Source organism: Epinephelus fuscoguttatus, linkage group LG6 (assembly GCF_011397635.1).
Source record: "Epinephelus fuscoguttatus linkage group LG6, E.fuscoguttatus.final_Chr_v1".
Lineage (NCBI taxonomy): Eukaryota > Metazoa > Chordata > Actinopteri > Perciformes > Serranidae > Epinephelus > Epinephelus fuscoguttatus.
The window spans coordinates 398151-423353 of record NC_064757.1 but is presented as its reverse complement, the minus strand read 5'-3'; the positions used below and the strand labels follow the sequence as shown (position 1 = coordinate 423353).

General features: G+C 41.2%; 1 protein-coding gene across 4 annotated transcripts in view; it reads left to right on the top strand.

The window, feature by feature from the left end:
• Nucleotides 1–25203, top strand: part of tncb (tenascin Cb) — a 210708-nt gene that overhangs the window by 126641 nt on the left and 58864 nt on the right. For 2 of the 4 annotated variants that reach the window (XM_049578755.1, XM_049578754.1), the window contains one exon: nucleotides 23379–23501. In XM_049578755.1, coding sequence (XP_049434712.1) covers nucleotides 23379–23501 — 123 coding nt within the window. Of the gene's footprint in view, nucleotides 1–15954; nucleotides 16231–21936; nucleotides 22210–23378; nucleotides 23502–25203 lie in introns of all 4 variants that reach the window. The other 2 variants (XM_049578756.1, XM_049578753.1) reach the window with 2 other exon arrangements.

Here is a 25203-nt window from a genome sequence, read left to right as displayed (position 1 = left end):
GCTGCTGCGGCTGCTGTTTTCACCTTCTTTTCAGTAATATAGGTGGCCAACTGGGCAGGCAATGAACTTTTAAACTGTTCTAACACAATCAAGTCACACAAATCATCATATGACTCCACACTGGATGCCGAACACCACCGATTGAAATGAGTTAAAATGTCTTGAACAAACTCAACATGGGTTTGATGGTCTCTTCTCTTCCAATTCCTAAACTTCTGCCTATAAGCTTCTGGCACCAGTTCATATGCTTTAAGGACTGTAGCTTTGACTTTGCCATAACTAGCACTATCAACAGAACTGAGGACAGAGAAAGCTCTCTGGGCCTTGCCTGTGAAAATACACTGTAGCATTAAAGTCTGGTGGGCATCTGACCAGCCCCTAATGCCTGCTACCCGTTCAAACAAAGCAAAAAATGTGTCAGGGTCTTTTTCGTCAAATTTTGGCAACAAACGCAATGCTTCAGCAACATCGAAGCCACGATGCAGCCCTGTACCTCCATTCTCATTCATTAGCTTCAACCTGAGCCGCTCTACTTTAACCCTTTCCTTCTCTAATGCTGTAGCAGCCCTCAGCTTCTCCTGCTCCAACTCAAATTGAAATCTCTCCCTCTCCAGCTTCGCCTTTTCTCTCTCCAGCTGCAGACACTGCTCAAATGACCAAGCCCCATCCCCAACACATGGACCCACCAGAGCTGCTGGAGCCTGAGCCACCTCCAAAAGATTGGCAGACACAGCCAGCCCCTCAACAATGTCTCGTAGCTCAGCCTTTTTTGGCACCTCCTTGGCCTTAGACCAACCCAAATGTACTGCCAAGTCCACCAGATCTGATTTGGCAAGCTGAGCTAAAGTGCTACGAGATGGTCGCTGGAGGAACTCAGAAACCAGTGTATTACTGTGCTCACTATCCATGTTAACTGTCAACCTAAATCACAACCAATGCAAACATCAGACCTTATTCACAGAGAAAGCAACAAGTCACACAATACACAGCCACAGAGAGATTGAGTGACAAAGGAGCGCCCCTCCTAGCTGCCTAAGTCAAACTAGCTAACTGCACCCTAGTCTTCATGTGCGTACTGGCAGCGGGTATTTATGCACCTGTAAACCATCGGTATTGGGGAAGACAACTTGTCCCAGCCAATACTCCAGGGTGCTCCCGAGACAACTGCTACTAACCGCACGGACAACACACAAAAACAACAAACAGCCCTGCAAAACAAAAAAAAACAGAGCAACCCCTCCTTGTGAGAGAACTGCCACTTCAGCCTACATGAGGGATGCAACTGCTCCAGCCATAACCTCCCCACAGCCACACACAGCGCAACCTAAAGCCATCATTCTCTGAACGCAGTTCAACAAAGAGAGCACTGTACCATTTACCCCCTGGTTAACACAACACTCAAACAAGCCACTGTGAGCCTCCCAGTTTTAATGCCACACAAGAGCCAAACATTGACATTCCCAAGTTCAAAACTGGACGAGCCCCCACTTGTTATGCCCAGCTCATTTAAGAGCACAACAAAAGAGGGAGAACCACACAGCAACCAGTTAGATTAACCAAAAATTTATTTAAAGAATAAGATTTAAGTGCAGATCAGTAATCAGTGGTGTGGTGAGAGGTGTTGGATGTATGAGGTGTATGTGTGTAATCATAAGGCCCCAGCCATCCAGGAAGGAGAGAGAGAGCCATCTTGGAATGGCCATGCCTTTATAGACAAGGCCACAGGTGAGGTGAATCCCCTGACGAGATGGGAGGGAGACAGGCAGGGAGAACCTGGGAAGGGAGGAGCACAGAGAGGCCAGCAAAACACAACATGGCCGAGGCCATCCCAGCAGCTACTGAATGATTTTCCATGGTGCGGAGCCACGCTTCTAATTCACTAAGCCTCGCCTCCAACGCAGCAAATAAGCTACACTTGTTACAGTTACCACTGTCGCTAAAGGAGGCAGAGGCACAGCTAAGCATTTGGCACACCGAGCAAGAAAGAGCAGAGGGAGAAGCCTTCGCTAACTGTTAAGCTAATGTAGCTACCAAGGCTAGTAACATGCAAACAACAGCTAAGAGATTAGCAGGGAAGTCGTAAAAAGGAGGAGAGCTATAAGTGCTTCAACAGAACTAGTGTGGGTTAAGACTTGAAGTCAATGTTAAAGCAACTGAAGTGAGAAAGCAGAAAGCAGGCTAGTAGAATTTACTAGAGCAGTACAGAAACGCTGTCACAGAAACACCAGAAATGACACAACTCGCTTACTGCAATACATCAGTACGTCAGCATCGTCCGCCTTATTTTGTGGTGAACATTCATGCATTGCACTCTTCATGGACTACCTGGATTGTGAACAGGGGTCTGTGTGTGTTTGCGGACTCACTGAGGCTCCTTGCAAGGATTTTGTCCGACACTTGTTGTCAGACCACCTCATGGATTATTGACGGTCCTTGATGTCATTCTGCCTGGTAAATATGGCATCCCTTATTGTCTTACTCTGTTTTTTGACTGTCCTGGATGGCAAGCTTACTCTTTTACCTGGGAGTGAACTTGAGACTGTCTCATCGCCAGCAGTGTGCGTCCCTTGTAAAGGATCAAGCGTGACTCATGAACTATTTGGTAACACTACATAATACGGCTCGCATCCTTAGTGTGTACCTCCCGTTCACTTACCACCTACTTTACCCCAACTTCCACAGACATACAGTGTAACTCCCGCTCACTTCCCACATGTATTTCCCCGTGTCTTACAGTATAACTAGGCTGCTTCTTAGAGCATGTCTCCCGTTCACTTACGTCCTACTTTGCCCGGACTTCCAGTGTAACTCCTGGTCATTTCCCACCTACTTTCTCCAGTCTTACAGCATAACTGTCTTTACATTTCACATCATGAATTATTAGCCTTTTAATCCATAATGTGATTATTAAGCATATTAATCAATTACAAATAATATGCATTTCCTTTTGAACTACAAAGTTAATGTTTTTAACCATTTGTTTAACATTTTTCGACTAAACTATCAATAACAAAATCATGCATGCTGTTAACACACATATTTCGAAATTGTAGGCTACACCAGTACACACGCTGTGTGACGCTTAACTATTCATCGTTAATAACATCCATAACCAACTGTAATGGTGCAAATGTATACAGTACACTACTAACACAAATACAAACGGCAACGACCTCGAGGCAAAACAACTGTAGCACTTTACAGTTACAGGTAGGTCGCAACGCCAAGTTAGTGTGGTATAGAGGGAAGCTACACCTTAAATTCCGCAAATTACATGGTAAGTGGTCATGAGTTATGCTGTAAGACTGGAGAAAGTAGGTGGGAAATGACCAGGAGTTACACTGGAAGTCCAGGCAAAGTACGTAAAGGACGTAAGTGAACAGGAGGTACGCTCTAAGAAGCAGCCTAGTTATACTTTAAGACACGGGGAAATACGTGCAGGAAGTGAGCAGGAGTTACACACTGTTTGCACATGTTAAATACTGTATATCACAGTGCTCTGAGGTTTGTTACAAACTGTAAAGCCCTCACTCATCATTGTACTCTTTACTCCAGGGCTGGGTGGCCATCTTTGACTGTGCGTAGGCTCAGTCCCTGGTATTTGATTATTTATAAAGCCAAAACTACCATTGTACATTTGCACTTTGATTGCTCAGAGATCTGACTGTAGTTATAGTCTGAGACTGCAAGATTTGGTTTTACTGTCTATCCCACGTGCACGGACTGAATTGGGAAAGAAATTTTTTAAGGTCTCTGCTCCCCTCACTTGGAACGGCCTGCAAGATGTATTGATGAGGGCTTTTGTCCCTATGTCTGGTTTTAAAGGTCTCATAAGTACAATGGTGAATGAATCGGTTGGTACTTGTCGATGCCTGTAGGTATTTAAATCATTTATATCTTAGTGAGTATCTTTTATGTTTTATGTGTTTTTTGTGTCCTTGCTGTTCATTGTTGTGTTGTAATTTTTATGCTGCTGTCTTGGCCAGGTCTCCCTTGAAAAAGAGATCACTGGTCTCAATGGGACTAACGTGGTTAAAAATGGGTTAAAAGAAATAAAATATGTTTCAGCTGCAAACTAAAGAGTACAGAAATACAGTCCTTTGTCAGGCGGGGAGAAAGTTAGACTTCCTTAAAAAAAATTTTGTTTTGTGAGATCAGAATCAGAATCAGAATCATCTTTATTCACCATGTATATGTTTACATACAAGGAATTTGACTCCAGTAGACTTGCTCTCACTGTACCAGAATTGACAAAAGTACACAAATTTAGGTTAAGTGGAATATACTGAATATACAATGTATAGAAACATATACAACTATACATCAAATATAAAAAAAGAAATATATGAAAAATTATTATAAAAAATATATACAATATACGAGGATGCACTGTTGTTTGACTTGCCATCCTGTGACTGTGTGGGAGTTCATCAGAGCGACAGCCTGGGGAAGAAACTGTCTTTGTGACAGGTAGTTTTGGTGAACAGTGCTCTGTAGCGCCTACTGATGTTTCCTGCCTGTTTCCTGACCCTTGACCTGTACAGGTCCTCGATGGAGGGAAGATCAGTACCAATAATCCTCTCTTCACACCTGATTGTCCTTTTCAGTGTGTTCCTGTCCAGTTTGGTGGCAGATTGCTGCTGCAGGACTCTGACATTAAGATGGCGTCTTATGAGGGTAAGATGGTGCCGGTGTGTGGCTGGCCATCTGCTGCTCCTGCTTTAGTTGGTGTTTTTGTTATTTGTATTCTTTGGCACTATACAGATTGAGTCTCTGCTGGTGTATGATCGCCAGTTCTTCTTGGATCATCGACATAATGTCAGAGATCTAGGTGCCTTTGATCATGGTGGACAGAAAACTTTGCCCCTGCTCCGATTCACCTTTACTGGGTCTTGGCCCTACCCTCCCGGCGGAAGCGTCTCCATCGCCGTGGTAAACGCAGCGACTGGCAGGTGAAGCTGAAAGCCTGGTTGGCACACTCTCAGTCCATTTCCCGGTCGGGAAATGGCTTATATCCTCCGTTCGCTGTGTGGGGTGAATCACCGCATCTGAAGACGCTACTCCAGGCCCCCCGATCCGCTGAACCACAGGCACCAGCTCCTGCCAGCATTGGCCTGGTCAACGCCAGATCTCTGGCAAACAAAACTTTTATCCTGAGGGATTTCTTCAGCTCCTGGAGCCTGGATTTCCTCTGTGTGACACAGACTTGGATCGGTGCCGGTGCATGTAGTGTTCCTGTCAAACTTTAAACCGGGTGGCTGTTCTTACTTTAACTCCCCGCGGATGTCGGGTTGTGGAGGAGGAACGGCGACTGTTTATAAAAATGGTTTAAAATGTAAGCAGCGCGCTGTGTCATCTTCATTCTCCAGCTTTGAAGTGACTTTATTTGAGGTGGGTCGCTCTGACCTGGTGCTGTGCGCTATCATCTACCGACCCCCCAAATACAACAAGGACTTTGTGAATGACTTTTCTGATCTTCTGGCTGAAATTAAACCTAATTATGACCGTGCCATTTTTGTTGGAGATTTTAATATCCATGTGTGTTGTCCTGATAAGCCATTGGTGAAGGACTTTTTAAGCCTTATTGACTCTTAATTTGGTACAGTGTGTGTGGTCCCACACATGAACATGGACATACATTAGACCTCATCCTCTCATATGGTTTGTCTGTGTCTAACTTGGAGATCTGTGACAATGTGACAAGGGCTTTTATCTCAACTCCTGCCTCTGACCCCTCTGTCTCTGCTTCTAGCTTGGCTGTGTTTGATAAGTTTGAGCCTGTGACTCGGGAGTTTTTAAAAGACGTGGTTGGCCATATTAAGCCATCAGGTTCTCCAGGTGACACTGACAGTCGGTTCTGGCCATTATTAACAGCAGTCTGTCTTCTGGTGTTGTCCCCCTAAGTTTTAAACGTGCAGTAGTGCAACCCCTGCTAAAGAAACCTGGCCTCGATCACTGTGCTGGCCAGTTTCAGGCCCATCTCCAAGCTGCCTTTTATCCCGAAAATTCTTGAGAAAGCTGTTCATGCTCAGTTAAAGCTTTTTATGGATGAGCATGATATCCTGAAGGTCTTTCAATCTGGTTTTAAAACACTGCATAGCACAGACTCTGCATTATTAAGAGTTTTTAATGACATCCTCCTGGCAAATGACTCTCGAATATGTGATTCTTGTTCTGCTGGACCTAACAGCGGCCTTTGATACTGTGGACCACAATATCTTAGTGGCGTGGTTACGGCACCTAGTGGGCATCTGTGGTAGTGCTCTGGAGTGGTTTAGGTCTTATCTGCCAGACAGAACTATGTGTAAGCATTGGTGGTTCTGAATCCTGCTCTGCTCCTCTGTCATATGGGGTTCCACAAGGTTCAATTTTAGGGCCCCTGCTTTTCTCACTCTATTTACTACCTCTGGGTTTCATCCTTAGAAAGCATGGTATTTCTTTCCATTGTTATGCTGACGATAGTCAGATATATGTGCCATTGAAGAAGAAAGATGCTTTCTCGCTTAAACCACTTCTGTTATTTCTCGAAGACATTAAGGCCTGGATGCCCTGAACTTTTTAAATTTTAATGAAAAGAAAACAGAAGCCATGGTGTTTGGTCCCAATGGCTCTAGCTTCAAAATTCACAAGTGGGGTATTTACCTGTGTATTTTATGTCGTAGAACAAAATGTGAAAGTCTCTTGAGCTTGTGTTTTCTACAGACCATATTTAAGACCTGTTCAAAAAACCACTAACTCTGAGACAAAAGAACTGGAAGTGCTAACATGCTAACTCATTTGTGGGTTTTAGAACTCATTCCTGCAGCGCTCTATTTGGTTAAAGTTAATTCTTTCTTTGTATTAAAAAAACAAATGTTTGCATTTGTGCTGGTGTGTTATAGTATTGGCTTGTAGGCCTAAGATTTGACAGACCTGTCAACAAATAAAACAAAAGTATTTCCGCATAACTTTCCTGTCAACCCTCTCTAATTGGTCTCATCCTGCCTCTGCGCCATTCACTGAAGATGCAAAATTACACACTGCTGTGTTTTTAGTGGCAATTAACTGCTCATAGTGAAATATTATTTGCGGCTAAAGATGCCTATGTTAGACACTGGTGTGGTAGGTGGAGCATGTGGTGGGGCATTGCCATACCCATGCTTAAAATTGGCCTTAATACAGTATATCAAATGTATGTGATTTTTAGCCTGTATGGAATTTTGACTTAGTGGCACAAAAAAGCCAAAAAAAACTGAATTTACTGAGTCGGCTATCTAGCTTAGCAGTGTTCCCCAACAGAGAAATGAAAGGAACTGTTTATTCCTACCTCCAAGACATGGTCAAACCTTAAAGTGTTGACCACTATTTTCTTCACCTCTGGCCTATTGGCTGTCCCAATACTCCTGTACCTTGAGTCAGAGTCCTGCACTGGGTCGGGTACCCGCAGGTACCCAACGGTATTTGTGGGTGGTTTTTAAAAAAACATTTTTTCCCAGGTTTGGATCTGGGTGGAAAAAATAACATGCGGGTCGGATCGTGGGTTTTAGATAAACACATCAGTCATTAGTTCGGTAAACTACAGATAACTATCTTGGTCATTAGTTACTCTCTGAGGATCACCGCCACTATTTCGCAACGGTCATTGGTTCAACTGTTTACACACGTTTCACCATCTAATAACACAATTTGTGATTGGACGACAGAATCAACATGGCTGCCACCATCTAACAAGCGCCGCTTCCAAAACAGAAAATAATTATTTAGGTATTTAGGTAGGAGAAATAAGTGGATAAAACATACAACTATCACTTCATAATGTTTCTGAAGTGTTCCCTGATGGATTACTTCTCTCCTCGATGGATTCTAAAAACACGTGACGGCTCGTAACTGCTGAACGTCGCTCTGGACAGAAAGTAAGTCTATTATTACACATGTAAAGTTCCTTTACATAGATTAAAAGTTTAAAAGCATTAAACGTAACAAACGAGTGATTTTACACTCGTATGGGAGAAGAACAGAGGGTTGATGATGGAGCTGAAGTCAGGTTTTTATTGTGAGAGTTGCTTCATTCAGGTCGTTGTTTACTTACTGGCACCTTAACTGTGGCAATATGCTATTGAATATTCAGCCAATATGACCCAAAATGATTACTTTAAATCCGGGTTACTGGTCGGGCTGCAGGTCGTGTTTCAACGGGTTGGACCGGGTTGCGGTACTAATTGGCCTGATGCGCGGGTTTGCGGTTCAGGTGCGGGTTTGTACGTCACCGGGTCGGGTCGGGGCGGATCTTGAAAACTGGACCCGTGCAGGACTTTGCCTTGAGTTATTAACCTTCTGCAAGGCTCTTCCAGAACTCGTTGCAAGTTCCTTTGAATATCACAATAAAATATTGTAAAATCTGGACAGACACAAACAAATTGATCTGCATGGCTTAACACTTGCTCACTAAAAGAAAGTGAGCATTGTTTTTATCCTTTGGATGAGCTGACCCCTAAAATCAAAACAGAGAGCTGAGGAAGTTTTGCCTTTGACTATATCAGTAGCTAGGCTCAGACTAGGCATGCAGGATATTTACCGATATTATGTGTCTGAGACATGGGCTCTTCTGAATGTAGCCCACTGTTTCTCCAGTACAGGGTTCAAGATGAACACAAGTTGCCATTAACCATAGGTTCAGTTTTTTGTTCTTCAGAACTGCAGCCAAACCGAGGCAATGAATTGAATTCATTGTAAGCTTCTCAATGTAAGTCACTTTGCCCCCCCCCCCCCCCACACGGCCCATTTATAGCATGTGGGATTATTTTTCTTTTACCCCAGCTTTTTAAACCAACACAAGAAAAGACAAATGAGGTGATTGTGGTACATTCCTTAGGCTGTGGTCAGGGTGCCTCCAAGCCAAACATTGCTCAAGTAAATCTTCCAGTTATGCAACGATGCAATGCCCATTTAATGCGTGGCTATGGGCAAAAATTGATATGACATGAGGGAAAAGCTGAATAACTGTCGTTTGTTAAATGTGTGGATTGCACACCTCCAAAGAAAACACGATACAGAGTGGTGTGTGTGTGTGTGTGTGTGTGTGTGTGTGTGTGTGTGTGTGTGAGGCTGAGAGTTTGTATGGACAAGTGTACACCCCGCACAATGTTCATTCATGTGATAATTGTTTGGGTGACCCCCCCCCCCCCCCCCCCCCAGCCCCACCCTCCCGTGCTCTAGTTTTGTACTATTTGACCACGATGAACTGTGACTGTGTCAGATAAAAGGCCACATGCTGGGACTCCTGTTAAAACATTGTCTCCAAGATCAGCAGTCCTCTAATCCGTGCCTGGGCTGATCTGCAGCCTTTATCGTCTCCAGACACATAGTGCAAACACTGATGGCACTGTTTTTAGGAGGAGGGGTAAGGCGAACTGAGATGAGGTTTGGAAGGAGTTGTCCCTGACAATCACAAAGAGGGTTTCACTTTTTTTATGAGCATTTCACAAAGTTTAAGTAAGCCAAAAAGGGCTTCTAAAATAAAGATACACAATGACAGATGTTGAAACAAACTGAGGATTATCAGAATTTGATTGTGGAAGAGTTATGCCTCAGGAACAGTGACAACAGACATGCAGAAATGATAATGATTTCAGCAGTAGGCCCAACAGTAAGTACCCATATTTGTTTAAATGAAGAAAATGAATTAACATGTTAAACTGCTGTTGTATATTACATTAATAAAAATCCGAAGGAGATGGAGATGTCCAGAAAGTCTTTTATATGTTTTATCACCAGCACAAAACACCAGTGTCCACTCAAAACACAGGAAGCCATTCCATTCCATTCATCTATTGACATCACTTTGGGAATCATGTTGGAGTGTCTTACTTTATGAACAACTGAGAACATAAAGCATAAATAGAATAAAAAGCATGATAATTGTCCTGCATGTTATCTTTGCATGTGATTTGTTGGAATGTGTTTAACAGTATATTTCTGGAAGTGCTTTAATATTCTAAAGGTGTTTTTTAATGTTTTAAGCACCACAAATGAAATTCCATTAATCGCTGTTCTACTGGAGCAGACAGAGATTGGACATTGCATTGGAGATTTAAGAATTATCTTTTAAATGATCCTGAATTTATTACATATATAGAGCATGAGATAGATCAATTTCTGCAAATAAATATGAACTCATCGTCACTTAGTATGATTTGAGAATCGTTAAAAGCATTGTTGAGAGGACAGATAATCTCATATGTGGCAAATAAAAATAAAAAAGACAAAAAAAACCTGAATACATTAGAAGAAGAAATTCATAAGCTTGAAAAACAACATGCAAATACTAAAAACACAGAGATAGCTTCTACCCTCACCCAGAAAAGACTGGAATATAATATGTTGACAACCAAAAGGACAGAAGCTGACATGGCAAGAACTCAATATCATTATTATGAGAACGGAGACAAAACGGGCAAACTACTCAGCTGGCAAATTAAGAAGGAGGCTTAAATAATTCACTCAATAAAAAATAAAGAAGGGGAAATGGTACATGACCCAGAAGAAATTAATTTTTAATTTTTAATTAAGTGCTTTGAATCATTTTATCAAGATTTGTATCACTCTAAAGGTAAATTAAATGTAACCACAGGGCTCGACAGTGCGAGCGTTTGACTCGCATTTGCAACTAAAAATAGGTGTGTGCGAACTGTAAAAAATATTTAGGGGCACATGTGCGCATAAAAAAATCAGCTGAAGCAGCCTATATTTTTGTCAATAAAAAAAATATGATAATCTAACCGCAACTGTTGGAGGAACTCCAGCAGCCTTCCCTTTTCCCTCTTCCCTGTGTGACACGGTTATGGGCGGTTTTCCAAGCCACTGTCGGCACAATGAATATGGTGCGCGACGCCAAGGGTAGCGGTGCTGCTTTGTCAGGCGTTGTTGCCCTCTCCATAGACAAACAATGGGACAGCCAGCGCAAAGCGGTTTTACAGCTGATCATGTGTAGAGGCCTTTAGGGCCTGTTCGCCACGGTACCACTGCTGGGCAGGGTGGAAATAAAGCCCTTTTCACACAGAGTGCGCAAAGCGCAGACCTCCGCCGACGAACCCATTCATTGTGTATGTGTTACCGTGGCGCAAGAGCGCACCGCTCTGCCGCCGAGCTGAGCGGCGCATGCTGCCAGCCTGCGCTCAGATTGAAATTTTTTTTAATTTCACCACAACGCGCTGTGACAACACCTCGGCGCCGTGTGTCCAAGAGCAGAGAAGAGCCTGAAGTAGAAAGCCCGAAAGTGGTCACCATGGAGCTGTAGCTCCTGAACAAGCCTGTACTCCCCCAAATCCTGTTCTCTGCGCCCTACCCCGCGGTGGGCCCCGCGAAAGCTCTGTGCGAAAGAGGCTTAACCTTAAGTCCTGCAGAGTTTCAGAGGACCTGGAGAATGTTTTAGGATAGTAATAACATTATATAAGATAATCATATTGCAAAGATAATATATGTAAGATAATAACATTAAAGACAAAATTAAATTGCAATACTTTTTCAAAACTTGATGATTTTACCTTTCTGTACATTTTGTATACAAATTTATTAAATAATTTTGCTTGTAAATGTCTATTTGCATCATGTTTATTACAGAAAACACATTATTTGATCAATTTACATTGTGCCCCTAAAGTCCTTTGTGCGCTCCTTACTTTTTCAACTTAGAAGCACATGTGCTCGTTGGGAAAAAAGTTAGCGTCAAGCCCTGAACCATGTGCGATCAGTTTTTGAATAAAGCATCTCTGCCCAGATTATCTGAAGATTTAAAAGAAAAACTTGAGGGACATTTTACAGCAATTGAAATTTTAAAGTCAATGGACCATTTACAACTAGGGAAAGCCCTGGGCCCAGATGGCTTCACAATAGAGTTTTTAAAGACATTTCGGGAAAGGCTTCTCAGCCCATATCTAAATATGCTTAATGACTCCCACCAAAGAGGACAACTACCCCCAACACTCAAATGGTCAACAATATATGTTTTCCACAAACCATCCAAAGATGAAAACTTATGTGGATCATATAGACCGCTATCATTGCTTAATGTTGATTTCAAATTGTACTCTAAAATGTTGTCATTCAGATTGGAATCAGTCATAAACTCACTGATCCATAAGGACCAGACAGGTTTTATTCAACATAGACAAGGAGCAGATAACATTTGCAAATTATTTCATATAATAGAGAGATCCAAAAGTGTAACGGATCCGATATTTGTAATGGCGGTGGATGCAGAAAAAGCATATGACACTATTGAATGGGACTTTATATTTAGGACTATGCAGCACATGAACTTTGGTGAGACATTTGTAAATTATATAGGCTAAAATTAATATACAGAAACCCCAAAGCGCAAATTCTTACAAACGGAATTTTATCAAAACCCTTCTCCCTAGGAAGAGGCACCAGGCAAGGGTGTCCCTTATCACCATTATTATTTGCCCTTGCAACAGAGCCTCTGGCAGCAGTAATTAGAACTAACACAAATATTAATGGAATAAAACTTGGTACGGAAGAGGTGAAAACTTCACTATACATGGATGATTTATTGCAGTATATTACAAAACCAGACCAGTCGTTACCAGAATTATTTACAATATTACAGGAGTACAGAAAATTAGCAGGTTACAAACTTAACTATGAAAAAACAGAAGTAATGCCTCTAAATGACCACACACAGGTTAACGCTCAGCAACTGCTGTCTCAATTCAAATGGCAACCAAAAGTACTAAAATATTTAGGGATATTTATTACAAACGATTTGAGCAAAGTCTACCAAGCAAACTATCTGCCATTACTGGAGAAGGTTAAACATGATTTGCAGAAATGGACAGCTTTATCCATATCATTAATCGGAAGGGTTAACATCATTAAAATGAATGTGTTGCCAAAATTCATGTATTTGTTCCAAACAATCCCAGTAAAATGTCCGTTCAAAATGTTCACAGAAATAAATAAAATTATGTCTAAGTTCTTATGGGCTGGAACAAACACCAGAGTGAAGATCACAACATTACAAGCCCCATTACATAAAGGAGGCTTAAACTTACCTAATTTTAAAATATATTACTTGGTATCGCAATTACGGGCGGTATGGTTTTGGTTTCAGAGAGATACTATAAATCCAACTTGGTTAGCCATAGAACAGCAGATTGTTGACCCTATCCCTTAGAGTACAATCCCGTTCATAGGCTCATTAAAGAACCTGCACAAGCTTACTAAAAACCAGATTGTGTGCCATACATTTGAATGTTGGCAGGAAAGCCACAAACTATTGGGACTACGGAATGTTTTATTTAAACATACTCCATTATGGAATAATCTATTAGTCCCAGACAATATTATAGATGGTATCATGCTTAGGTGGAAAGAAAAGGGAGTCAAAGAGCTAGGCGATCTCTGTGATAATTATATATTTGCCGATTTCACTTTTTTGAAAGATCGATATCAACTTCCAGGCACACACTTTTTTAAATTTCTGCAAATAAGGAGTTGGGTCAAATCAAACATCATAATGGACTATCCCAGTATTTCAGATACTCCAATAGAAGAAAATATGTTGAAAGCAAAGGTACAAAAGGGATTAATATCAAGATTGTATAATACTATAAACAATGGAATGAACCATAATTCAACACGACATAAATATAAGTGGGAAAAACATAGACTTATGCAGTTTAACATATTTCACCGTGTGTATTATACTCCCCACAGGCTACAGCAGTTTAGCCCTAATGCACCATCTAAATGCCCAAGATGTAATGCAGATAATGGTGATATGATACACATGTTTTGGAGGTGCACACACTTGGAAGGATTTTGGAATAAAGTTATAAATATACATCCGAAATATTACAGAAAAGAATTATCATGGACCCCAGAATATCAATTTTGGGTGATGTAGAAATGTGTAAAGAAGTTAATAATGATGAAAAAAAAAAATATTATTAATAATGACAGCAGCAAAAAAAATGCATATTAGTTAACTGGAAATCCAAATATGCATCTCCAATAACACAATGGTGGAGAGAACTACTCTCATACTGCACTCCAGAAAAAATCATGTATAATGTTAAAGGTCAGTCAGTGAAATTTGATAAGATATGGGGCAAATTTGTTAATAATATAAATGATATAAAAAGCAGATATTGCTTTACATTAATTTATGGATATTTCTTGTGTGTATGTAGGTTATGAGAGAATATATTTTTGTATTTGAATTAAGATTAGAATGAAATGATGTTGGTAGGACAAAGAGAATGCTGAATATGTACATATGATGGGTGGGGAAGGTATGGGGTAAAGGAATGAGTAAATGTTTTTTTAGCTTGTTTGTTCTTTTTTGTGTGTAAACGATGATGATTGTATTGACGCATGCAAAAAAGAAAAACCCAATAAAATGCAATTTAAAAAAAAAAGAAAGAAATTGGACATTGCTAAACCTGGGCTAATAAAACCAGAACAAATCAGCACAATTAGATTCTCTTAGTTAATGAAAAATATGCTTTTTTTTTTTACTTGATAACGTCAGAGAAGGGGACAGCTTAGAACTTCTTAAAAATCTAAAAATCTTCAAGACTTTTAGCCAGGTATAATGTCTGTCTTAAGGGGAACAACCCTATTTAGCATTTTTTAGTAGTATACCAACATAAAATACATGGTTTATAACATAATACAATGTATTCCTTCTTAGCTGCAAGGCCATTTTTAAGTGTATATTAATATACAGTGTTTGTGAGTTATCCTACATTCTTATATGAAGGAATATTTTATTATATTATTATAATGTTTTAAAATGTTGTGTTTATTGTGTTTATAAAGCAGCCTACACTTTCCATGGGATACAGTAGATATGCACTAATATTCACTTACAGCTACATTACTGTTACATTACTTTATTAATAGTGTGTAATGAAACAAATATTTAGTTATTATTATTATAACATTGAGGAGCTAATCATAAATTTCATATATTGCTTATAAAAGCTAAGTAGGGGGACATAAAGTGAAGTGTAGCAAAGAAGTATTATTGCATCTTTGTTGCAACTTCAGGGGAAATGATTGCAGCTATGAACAAAATTGACTCAAATCCCCCCCACACTCACATACCTTGTAAATGCATTTTCCATATCCATATAAGCTTTCATAAGCAATGGTCAGCTAATTTCAGAGAGGATAATGGAGCCTTAAAGTTTACCTGTGCCATCTCTCTCCATCTTTTTTCAATCGAGACAAAGAGACTCCAATTAGAGTCTGCTGCACATGGCTCTGCTGCATGGCTGCCTCTTAAGTTTGAAGTGGACAACGCACTTCTGCCATACTGGTCTGGCTACACAGAACCTTCAAATGTCAATGGCTCATTCACAGCCATTAATGAGCATAAGCTGCATCAGCATGTCTGCCCGCTGCTTTATATCTTTAAGTCCCACTTATATGGTAATATAGAGGAGATGGCTATAGGCAGCACTTGATAATGAGGCTGTTTTTTCCCTCTGGCCTTCTGTAGTGGAAATAAGGGAATATTTCCACCCTACAGAAAGTGGAGGCTTTTTCTCTTTTTTCTTTTGACAGCGAAATGATACGATTGAAATACAAATGAAAGATCATCAGTGTCACTCCCTTTGTTGCAGCTGATTTTTCCAAGGAAGAGTCGTCCACTGTTGAGCATAAGCTCAGTCTTCTTTGTTTAATGTTTCATAATGTACATTATTGCCAATAAGAACAGTTCAAATGGAACCCAAGAATCTGATCCATGTACTGTATGTGTATGTGTTGTAAGGTTAGACTGATATATGGGGCCAACTCTGGATTTTTGAAAATTTAAAATTTGGGTTTTAGTCCAAATAATTCCAGGCGTGCCAATGAAAAACCTGTATCAGCCCAACGGTTACTTCATTCTGTAGGTCTGTCCAAGTCCTGTAACTCCACGTTGATGTGTTTGTCATCACCCAGAGGAGGAGAAGCCTGTGGTGACCAACGTCACTGTCAGCGACATATCGTGGGACAGCTTCCTCCTGTCCTGGTCAGCTGAGGATGGGACGTTCGAGGCCTTTCTGATTGAGGTTACTGATGCAGAGACGGGCGCTGAGTGGCAAAACCACACGGTGCCTGCCGATGCTCGCAGCCTCACCATCTCTGGTCTCTCCTCTGCCACCTGGTACAGGGCCAATCTGTTCGGGGTGTACAGGGGGCTCCTCTTAGACCCTGTCTTTGCAGACACCATCACAGGTATCAACACTGTCAATGCTGAGGCCTCACTCTTTCCTTTGCTTCCTTCTCCTCCTGCTGCACACAGTGGATTTACCACTGTTTATCTGTGTGGACCTTCTGAATAACAGTTGCTTGCAGTTGTCAAAGGTGTTTGTGTATTCAGCTCTGGTGTGGCTGACTTTATTAGTTTAATTGACTCTGATAGGTGATACAGGTTTTTTTGTACACTGCCAGACTTCAGTTTACACTGTCTATTTTCCTATGCCCTTTAAAAAATGTCTATCTCAGTAAGTTTAATTTGCCACTATTACTAGCTTCAAAAGAAGTTCAGTTGATTTTAAGAACATCTAGTAAAAAATTTCATTCATTCATTTTCCGTAACCGCTTATCCTGTTGGGGGTCGCTGGAGCCTATCCCAGCTAGTCTCGCCACCAGACAATCAGAGATCTCCGCCTTCTGATAGTCTGGGGACACTCCTTTCTAAAGTGTGTTTAACACACCGGCGAAAACGGCCGGCAACAAAGCAATGCCTTGCATTTTTGAAAAGGACACGCCTTCTCGGAAACGTGTGCTCCCCCTTTTCTCGTCCGCAAGGAAACAAACACACAGAGAGCTTGAAAATGGATGCCGAGAGATTAAACTCTGTTTTATCAAACGTGTACTCATCTGTGAAGAAAATATTTTTTCCAGTGGATGTCTTAGTTACAACATGATTGAGCTAACTGTAGTAGTTTCATGTCGTATCCGACAACGGGAGGCCTTTAACAGATGACGTCCTGATGTTAGCTTTGCTGCTGCTGTTAGCTGTCCCTGTCAGCTGCAGCCACTGATGCTTTCTAGACATCGTGATTTCCCAAAACTGAATAAATACCACACATAGCGACACAAAACTGCTTTGCTAGCTCAATCATGTTGTAACTAACATATCCGCTGGAAAAAATATTTTTTTCATGGACTGTTTAATGAGTTATTACCTATTACAGACACCGCTAACGGCTAAGAAATAGTAATGTCTGTTCAATCATTGTGTTTATAGACTTTACAAACATCGGATTAGTCTAAACGGTGATACAGTGATGTGAAAAATGTGAGATATATACATATATATGAGCTAAAAGCTCTGCTGGGTAGAAACCTGGAAGTATTTGTAAACAACAAGGCGATTCCATCTATAGTCCGTCCAGACGGATCAGTCATGGCATAGTAAAAGATTATGTTTGTTTCTTTTAGTTGATGAGAATGTGTCACCGCAAACGCGACAAACATCCACTAACTTTGACGCCGTTTTCTGCAAGCGCGGCTGAGCCATTTTGTACCGCTACATGTATTTCTAGTGGGACTATGTTTACAAGCACGAGAGTTCAGCGAGCCACTGAAGGACCGCCCTGCAGATTTACTATTGGTTCTGCAACGTAGGGAGTTTTTTTAAACTCTGAAATTGTATCCGCCCATCTAAACACAAAATCAGAGAGAAAGTCATCAGTCTTTATTTAAGCAAAGCGTCTAAAGACTGACTTGTGAGTCTAATACCAGCTGACATTGGGCAAGAGGTGAGGGACACCCGGGACAGGTTGCAAGACTATCGCAGGGCTAACATATGGAACCAGACAACCATTCACGCTCACATTCACACCTACGGGCAATTTAGAGTCACCAGGTAACCTAACCTGCATGTCTTTGGATTGGGGGAGGAAGCCAGAGTACCTTCAGAAAACCCATGATGAAAAAAAAAAATAATAATAATTTGTCGATTTGAGGTTAATCATTTTGCTGATTTGACAAATCTTTGTGAGGGAAAATTTGTTAACGTTGTACCTGTAGGGATGGATGCTGGATTTGTTTGTCCCATTTTCTGAGCACAAATTGTTAACACCTTTTTGAAATGTGTGTATAAAAACAAGCTGTGGAGAAAGTTATTCTTCACAGGGTAAACAAAAAAAATCTCCTTTCCATTCAGCAGAGTACACAATACAAATCCCCAAACATCACCGCCCCATCATCCATCAATCATGCGCATATCCTTTCCTTTAATGTTAGGAATGTGGAACACCTGGTCTGTTTTGGGAACAGGCAAGAACACATAAAAAACGTCAGCGTGCTGTTTAACTGCGACACAACGGTTGCCTTTACCCCACCCACTTCAACAATGTGTCATTATCCATGATTAACATGCTGTGGGTTACAGTATGAGCCTAATAAGTGGGCTGTAAATGCTGAAAGCAAAATCAGCAAATGATGCCTTTTATTGGTGTCTTAGCATCTTTACAAATAAACATATCTAAATATCTGAGGATTGACTCCCTTAACGTCACCCTATCAAGCTATTTAGACTTGACTAGAATGTCAAAAAGAACCACTTTTGAGTAGGTTTTTTTTTTATGTCAGTGTCTATTCCAACATTTTCATTCAGCATTTCAATGATGAGGATCAGTCAAGTGGAAAAAAGATGGGAGGATTGACAGAGGACAAAAAAAAAAAAAAACCCAAGGCGCTTTTGTCACTTTGTGTGAGGCCTCTCTTCTGTATGCATCCCCAGTTCCCCAGCCTGGACTGCTCTTCATTCTCATGCTGCCATTGCCCCTAGGCTCTGGTGCTCGGGTGCCAGTGGGTGCTGGGGCCATGCAGAATATGGCATGCGCTCAACATGGCCCATTGTCTGCATGCTAATGGCTCGTAAAAACCATTTTAACATTTTTCATTAGCATCACTTAATCCATTAAACATTCCAACTTGTGAATACAAGTGCTTACTAATTTGATTATGTTATGCATGGTGGTCATTGTCAGTCTACTGGAGGAAGATGTGGGGAAAATAAAGTCCTCTGAAAAGGGATTGAGAAAACTATGTTTTATACAACAAATGATTGATGGAACCACAAAGAGATGTGGACAGCACCCAGAACAAGTGCGACTCAGTTGTGATCTATATCATAAAAAAGCTGCTCTTGTAAAATTATCAGGCAAGACTGGAACTTGCTCTGGGCTTCTGCTTGCAGACCCCCTTTTCAGCAGGTTAGCTGGCGCCAGCACATACCTCCTCCAATAACAGGCTCCCTTTTGTGAGTGGGGATTGTGTTCCCTCAGGTCTTTTGGGGTGTGGAGGGATATGGGATGTAGGGGTAGAAGTGGTGTGGGAGAGTGAAATCAGTTGCAAGCTAGCACATGTTAGCTGATGGATGTGGCCCTCCCTCTCTTCCACTGACCAGCTAAAGCTGCCTGGCGGCTAATGAAGAGTGACAGCTCCCTGGGATTTGTCTGCTCTGCTTCTCATTTTAACTGCTTCTTCTCACAACAAATGCCTCATGCATTTTCCCTCACAATAAAAAAAGGGGTTTCAGGCTAGCTGAAGGACCCCTGAGACCCTCACATTTGGTGTAGTGTTTTAATGAGTGGTGGCGCTGGGCTTTATTGAGGCTTTCCTGTGCCCTCTTATATCTGCTTCTAACTAGGCTGCTTTTAAAGCTCTGTCCAGTCCATGTATCCATCTGTGCTGCTACCGGAAGTTTCTCCAGCTGTCGCTCGGCCTCTCTTCGTATCACTGCCATTATTAGCTGCTGCTTAACTACCACCTTTTTACAGCACCACATGTGCACACACACCCATTTGCATGCACATGGTTAGATGTCTGCACCATGATGTATTTGACCACTACTTTAAGACAAGCAGCTGTTGTTTGAAAAGGTTTGAAAGGACTTGCACAAACTATGGCATAGGTCAGACCAGGGCTGGTACTTCTTCAGCAAAAAAGTATGAATGGATTTGAAGAAAGCATGTCATTTGTTTAATTTGAATTATGTCAAGTGCAATCCACATAACCCATCCTAAAATGTGTTGCAAAATGAAGGCCTGTCTGTCTGTCTGTCTGTCTGTCTGTCTGTCTGTCTGTGTGTGTGTGTGTGTGTGGGCAGACTGACTATCCCCATTGTGAGCTCACCCTCCTGTAGTCTCGTGTCTCATGATAAACAGAGTGAGCTACGGTAGGACAAGGAGGCACTGAGCAAAGCAGTACACTGTGCACAGCTCTTAAATAAGATGTTGCCATACAATGTATAAATAATTTACCTATTTAAGATAGTAAAACTTTGTAAAACCACAGCAATTGGTCAAATTTGCATCAAAGTTGCAGAGATTGGGCAAAATTTCAAAGTTGTACAGAATTCATGGGATTAGCTGAATTGGTGTTAATTGTTATAATTGCAACATTGCAACATCCTGGAAGGACTGAATAGCGTAGTTAAACTGGAGATACATTGAGTTTGACAGCATAGAAATGCCTACTGGTATACAAGGCATTGCCTTGGGCCCTTTTACACTATGTTTTTTTTCTAATTCAAAGAGATCATGACAGATTGAGTCGTGAATTTTTTGTCCACATTCAAACAATAGTTTGAATTTTCAATTAAAGTTGGCAGCCTGAATTCTGACTAATGACTAATGTCACAATTTTATGCCTGGTACACACTACACGATATCAGCCTGATTCTAGCCCAACGCAGCAATGTACTGTGTCGGCATGGATCGCAAACAACAGTGAGTGTCTTACATGATAATCCATTGTTTCATCTCGTGTAGTGTGTCATAGTTAATGACAACCACGTCTGGGACGCCTCACGACGTTCCAACAGAAAGTGTTTGTTTTTCACGACTGCTCCCGTCATAGCCGTCACTTTGACCAATAGGAACACAGAACGATCTGCTGCCGTAGACAACTGTACGACAACAGCACCCCAGCCTTTATGATATTTCCTCTAGGGATGTTACCACACAGAGTAAAAAGGGAAACATGATGGTATGAAACAGCAGAGGCACTTTATCATCCTTGTGAGTACTGCCATTAGCATCAAGCAAGCAAACAATGTTATTTCTTCATAATGGAGACGGACATAAAGTAAGAAAATTAACAAATAGTGGCAGGGCTTTTACTCACCACAACAGCAGAGGCGACCAGCTTCATTTGAAACAGACTACATTATAAAAGGGCCGTTATTTATTATTCCCCTGTATTTTTATATTTTTACTTTTTATCCGCTCCCGTTGCCTTGATAAAGTTAATGCATCGCGCCGTCATTTCAAACTCAACACGTCATGTATCTTTCTGAAATTAATAGCCCCTTATAACTTCGCTTGAAAAATTCCTTCATTTTCTAAATAGGCTTTTACTGTGAAACATTTTCAGGAACTTGTAGAGGATTCAGTGACTCCTCTTTGAGGATTCAGTGACTCAGTGACATTTCAGCTGGCACATGAACAGACACAGTGACTGAAATATTAGTAAAAGTAATAAAAAATAAAAATCATTTGGTGTGTGTTTGGTGTGAACCATCGTGTAGTGTGTCATGTCTGTCGGCCAAGTCATGGCATGATTGTATGACTCCACAATCATGTAGTGTGACATAGTGACTTTCAGAACGGGCAGAAAAGTTGTGTAGTACGTACCAGGCATTATTTACCATAGTAATTCGTCAGTTAAATAAGATAATTTTGTTTGGCTCAACAACTTACCCAGTATTGCCTTAAGTTCATTTCTTCCCTCTGTGTTTTTCACCATTTTCCATTAAAACTCTTCTGATTCTGCTCTGCAAAGTCAGGTTCTTGATTTGTTGACTGATGCTAAGCTTCCATTCAACCAGTGCTGGGATTTACACAGACTGATACACTGTCTTTAAATGTCAAAGCACTCTTACATTCCACAGAGGAACCAAACTGACTTTCCGCTGTCACCCAGAGGCCGAACCAGAGGTGCAGGCTCTCCTAGTCTCCAACGTCACCCCTGAGAGCTTTAGGCTGGCCTGGATGGCTGAAGAAGATTCCTTCGACACCTTTGTCATAATGGTCAGCCAGGCTGAGGGCCTAGGGCAACCCAGAGAGCTAGTGCTGGGTGGTGAAGAGCGAAGCACAACCGTCACAGGTCTCACCGAAGACACAGAGTACAAAATCCAAATCTTTGGAATCATTTTGGGAAGACGCTCTGAGTCTGTAATGGAGGGGGTGAGAACAGGTACACAGTCAAAGGATGGAAAGGAGAAATCAGAGCTATCAACTAAAACTCTGCACTGGTCTTGTCAGCGTGGTGTAATGATGTAATTTCTTGTTTCTTGTTCTTCTTGATTTCATCGTTTATGGTAAAAGCATGAAAACATGGTTATTAATACCTGTGTTCTAACATTTTTCTTTTCACTTTGTACCAAAGTATCATGGCACTGTATTCGTCCAAGGCACTAAACACAAAATAAAAGGCTACCCTTAGACATGAATCAATTTTAATGATGAGGACGTTTTCATAATGACCAGCTCAGAGCCCCACACTGCTGCTGGAACACTTTGTATTAGTATATATGGGTTCTCTTATAATCAGCCTTCTTCTTTTGGGGCGGCAGTAGCTCAGTCCATAGGGACTTGGGTTGGGAACTGGGGGGTCGCCTGTTCAAGTCCCCGTCCAGACCAAATATGGAGTGTGGACTGGTGGCTGGAGAGGTGCCAGTTCACCGTAGTTCAATTCAATTTAGTGCCCCTCAAATCTCTGCCTTTGGATAGTTATACCTTTAATGAATATAATATGGGTAAAAAAAAACAGCATGGCATCTTCAACCTAAAACTATAAGAAAAGGCCTTAAGACCTCATAGTAGTTGACCCCCACTCAATACATTTCCTCAGCTCTTTACTGTCTTAAATGTTGTCTTCGACTGCTTGGCCCCGCACGCGGGGGGTGGGGGGGTGGGGCTGTGTCTCTTGTCCTCCCTCGGGGTAAGGCTTTACTCTTGGTTTGCGTGGTGCATGTTTCAATTTTGTGTTGGCATGAAATGGGGGCAAGTTAATCTCCTCAGGTCTGTCATGCAAGATACTGTGGCCCACTGTTAGGGTCTCTCCCCAGGCCCCTTTTGTCTGTCTACCATGCTCTCTCTTACACACTCTCTCTTGCATATTTTTTTGGAAACCAGTGCTTTTTAGTGGTGGTTGTGCCTTGGCTACAATAACATGTAAATAACGTGTGTCTTTTCTTGTCTGCTGTTAATTCTGAAGCAAGAAATACCTACTAGTATATACAAACACAATGACTCATGGACAGACATTCTGGATGTTTTGTTTTCCAGTCCTCACCAGTCTTACAAGGCCGTACATATACATCTGTTTGACCCTACTTACTGTGTCTGTTTTGTTTGTGCCAGACCTTGGCTCACCTAAGGGCATCCGCTTCTCTGATGTCATGGACACATCCGCCACCGTTCACTGGGTAGTTCCAAGAGCTCGAGTGGACAACTACAGGGTCACATACATGCCTGCTCATGGAGGTCAGTGTATTTTTGTGTCAATAACACTCATCCACAACTGAAACTGGGAAGATCCGGACACTTTTTGCAGCACTGTTATTTGATTTAAAGAATCCCCCACAGCTGAACTAAACTGGAAAAAAAGCGAAGAAAGTAAGCTTTTACAACATGAAGATGTAAAGCTCTAGTAGTTTTGCCCTCAATATCTTCTTCCAACTCTTCTTCCAATAACCTGATAACATAGGCTGAAATTAGCAGGTTATGAATGACTTTTCATAGCCAGTGTGGACATTCTCAATCTCAGTGTTTTATCATCACTGACCTATCAGTTAGTTAGTATAAAACTCCATGATCTGATCATCTGCAGCGCAAACTCTTCTCTCCAGTGATAGACTACTGCTTCCCCCTTGTGACAAGTTAAAGGAACTAAACAAGGGAAAAGTCATCATCTGAAAATCATGTGTGTGTGTGTGTGTGTGTGTGTGTGTGTATATATATATATGGCTGAATATATATGGCTATATATATATATAGGTACAGGTCAGTACAGGTTTAACATATGACACACTAACATACTTCTCCCCAGGCAAGGCATCTGTAAATTCCATGAGAGGGCTCAGTGCCTTGTCCATGCCAGGTCAGGATCAGATGCCTCAGCTTCTTGTCTTCATGGAGGACCTGGCAAATTAATTCAAATGTTATTTATATAGTGCATTTCACACACAGAGGCAACACAAGTGCTTCACAGAAAATCATAAACTACATCACAGAGCACATATTATGCATGCCTAGCATGATATATAAAAAATACCTGTGCAAGAGCTTTCTCCTACTCAATGAACCTGCTGATCATCTGCTGTCGTGAGCCCCATCTGGTGGGGGTCTCACTCTTGAGCTGGTGAGTGGGCAGGCCAAGGTCAACTTGAGCCTTCGTCAGGTCATGTCTTCTCTTGAATGAATGGGAGATGGCACCCGTCACCTGCTTGCAGACCCCAACTGCACGTTTCACAGCCGCTTGGGTTTGAGGAGGAGGCATTTTAAGGCTGTTCTCTGTTACAGAGATACAGAGGATACAGAAGAAGGTTCACACTTTGTATAAGTGTAAATTGTTTACATTAAAACATGTTTGGACAGCAGCAGGTAATTACAATGTAGGCATTTGATATTTAAATGTATAGATCAGAGTTATTATAGTTTAGTATTTTTCAACACAAACACAACACTTTGTTAAGGCAACATTTGACTCACAGTCATTTAGACCCATCTCAGTCTCAATAAACACATGCACCAGTGCCTCCTCAGGCTTGTTGTGTTGACACATTTGACCAAATTGACAAAGACTAAAACTAAATAAATTTTCTGTATATTTTGATTTTTATTTCAGTTAACTGAAATGTTTTTTCACATCCAGTTGTACTTTTTAGTTTAGTTTTAGTGAACTATAATAACTTTGATATAGATAAATGTATATTATAATAAAAATATATTAAAACATGTTTCAACAGTCAACACTATAGCAGATAATTACACAGGCATTTCAAAGCATATATGTAGGCCTATATTAAAATATATATGTAATATTCATTGTTAATGTTGTGCTCCACTCACCTATGGTGTTATTAGTTGCATTATCTGTGGTCACGCAGATGAGCATATCTTCATGCAGCTCCCAGGATTGAAGTGCTTCTCTTAGGGCTGTGGCTATCATCACTCCCGTGTGGTC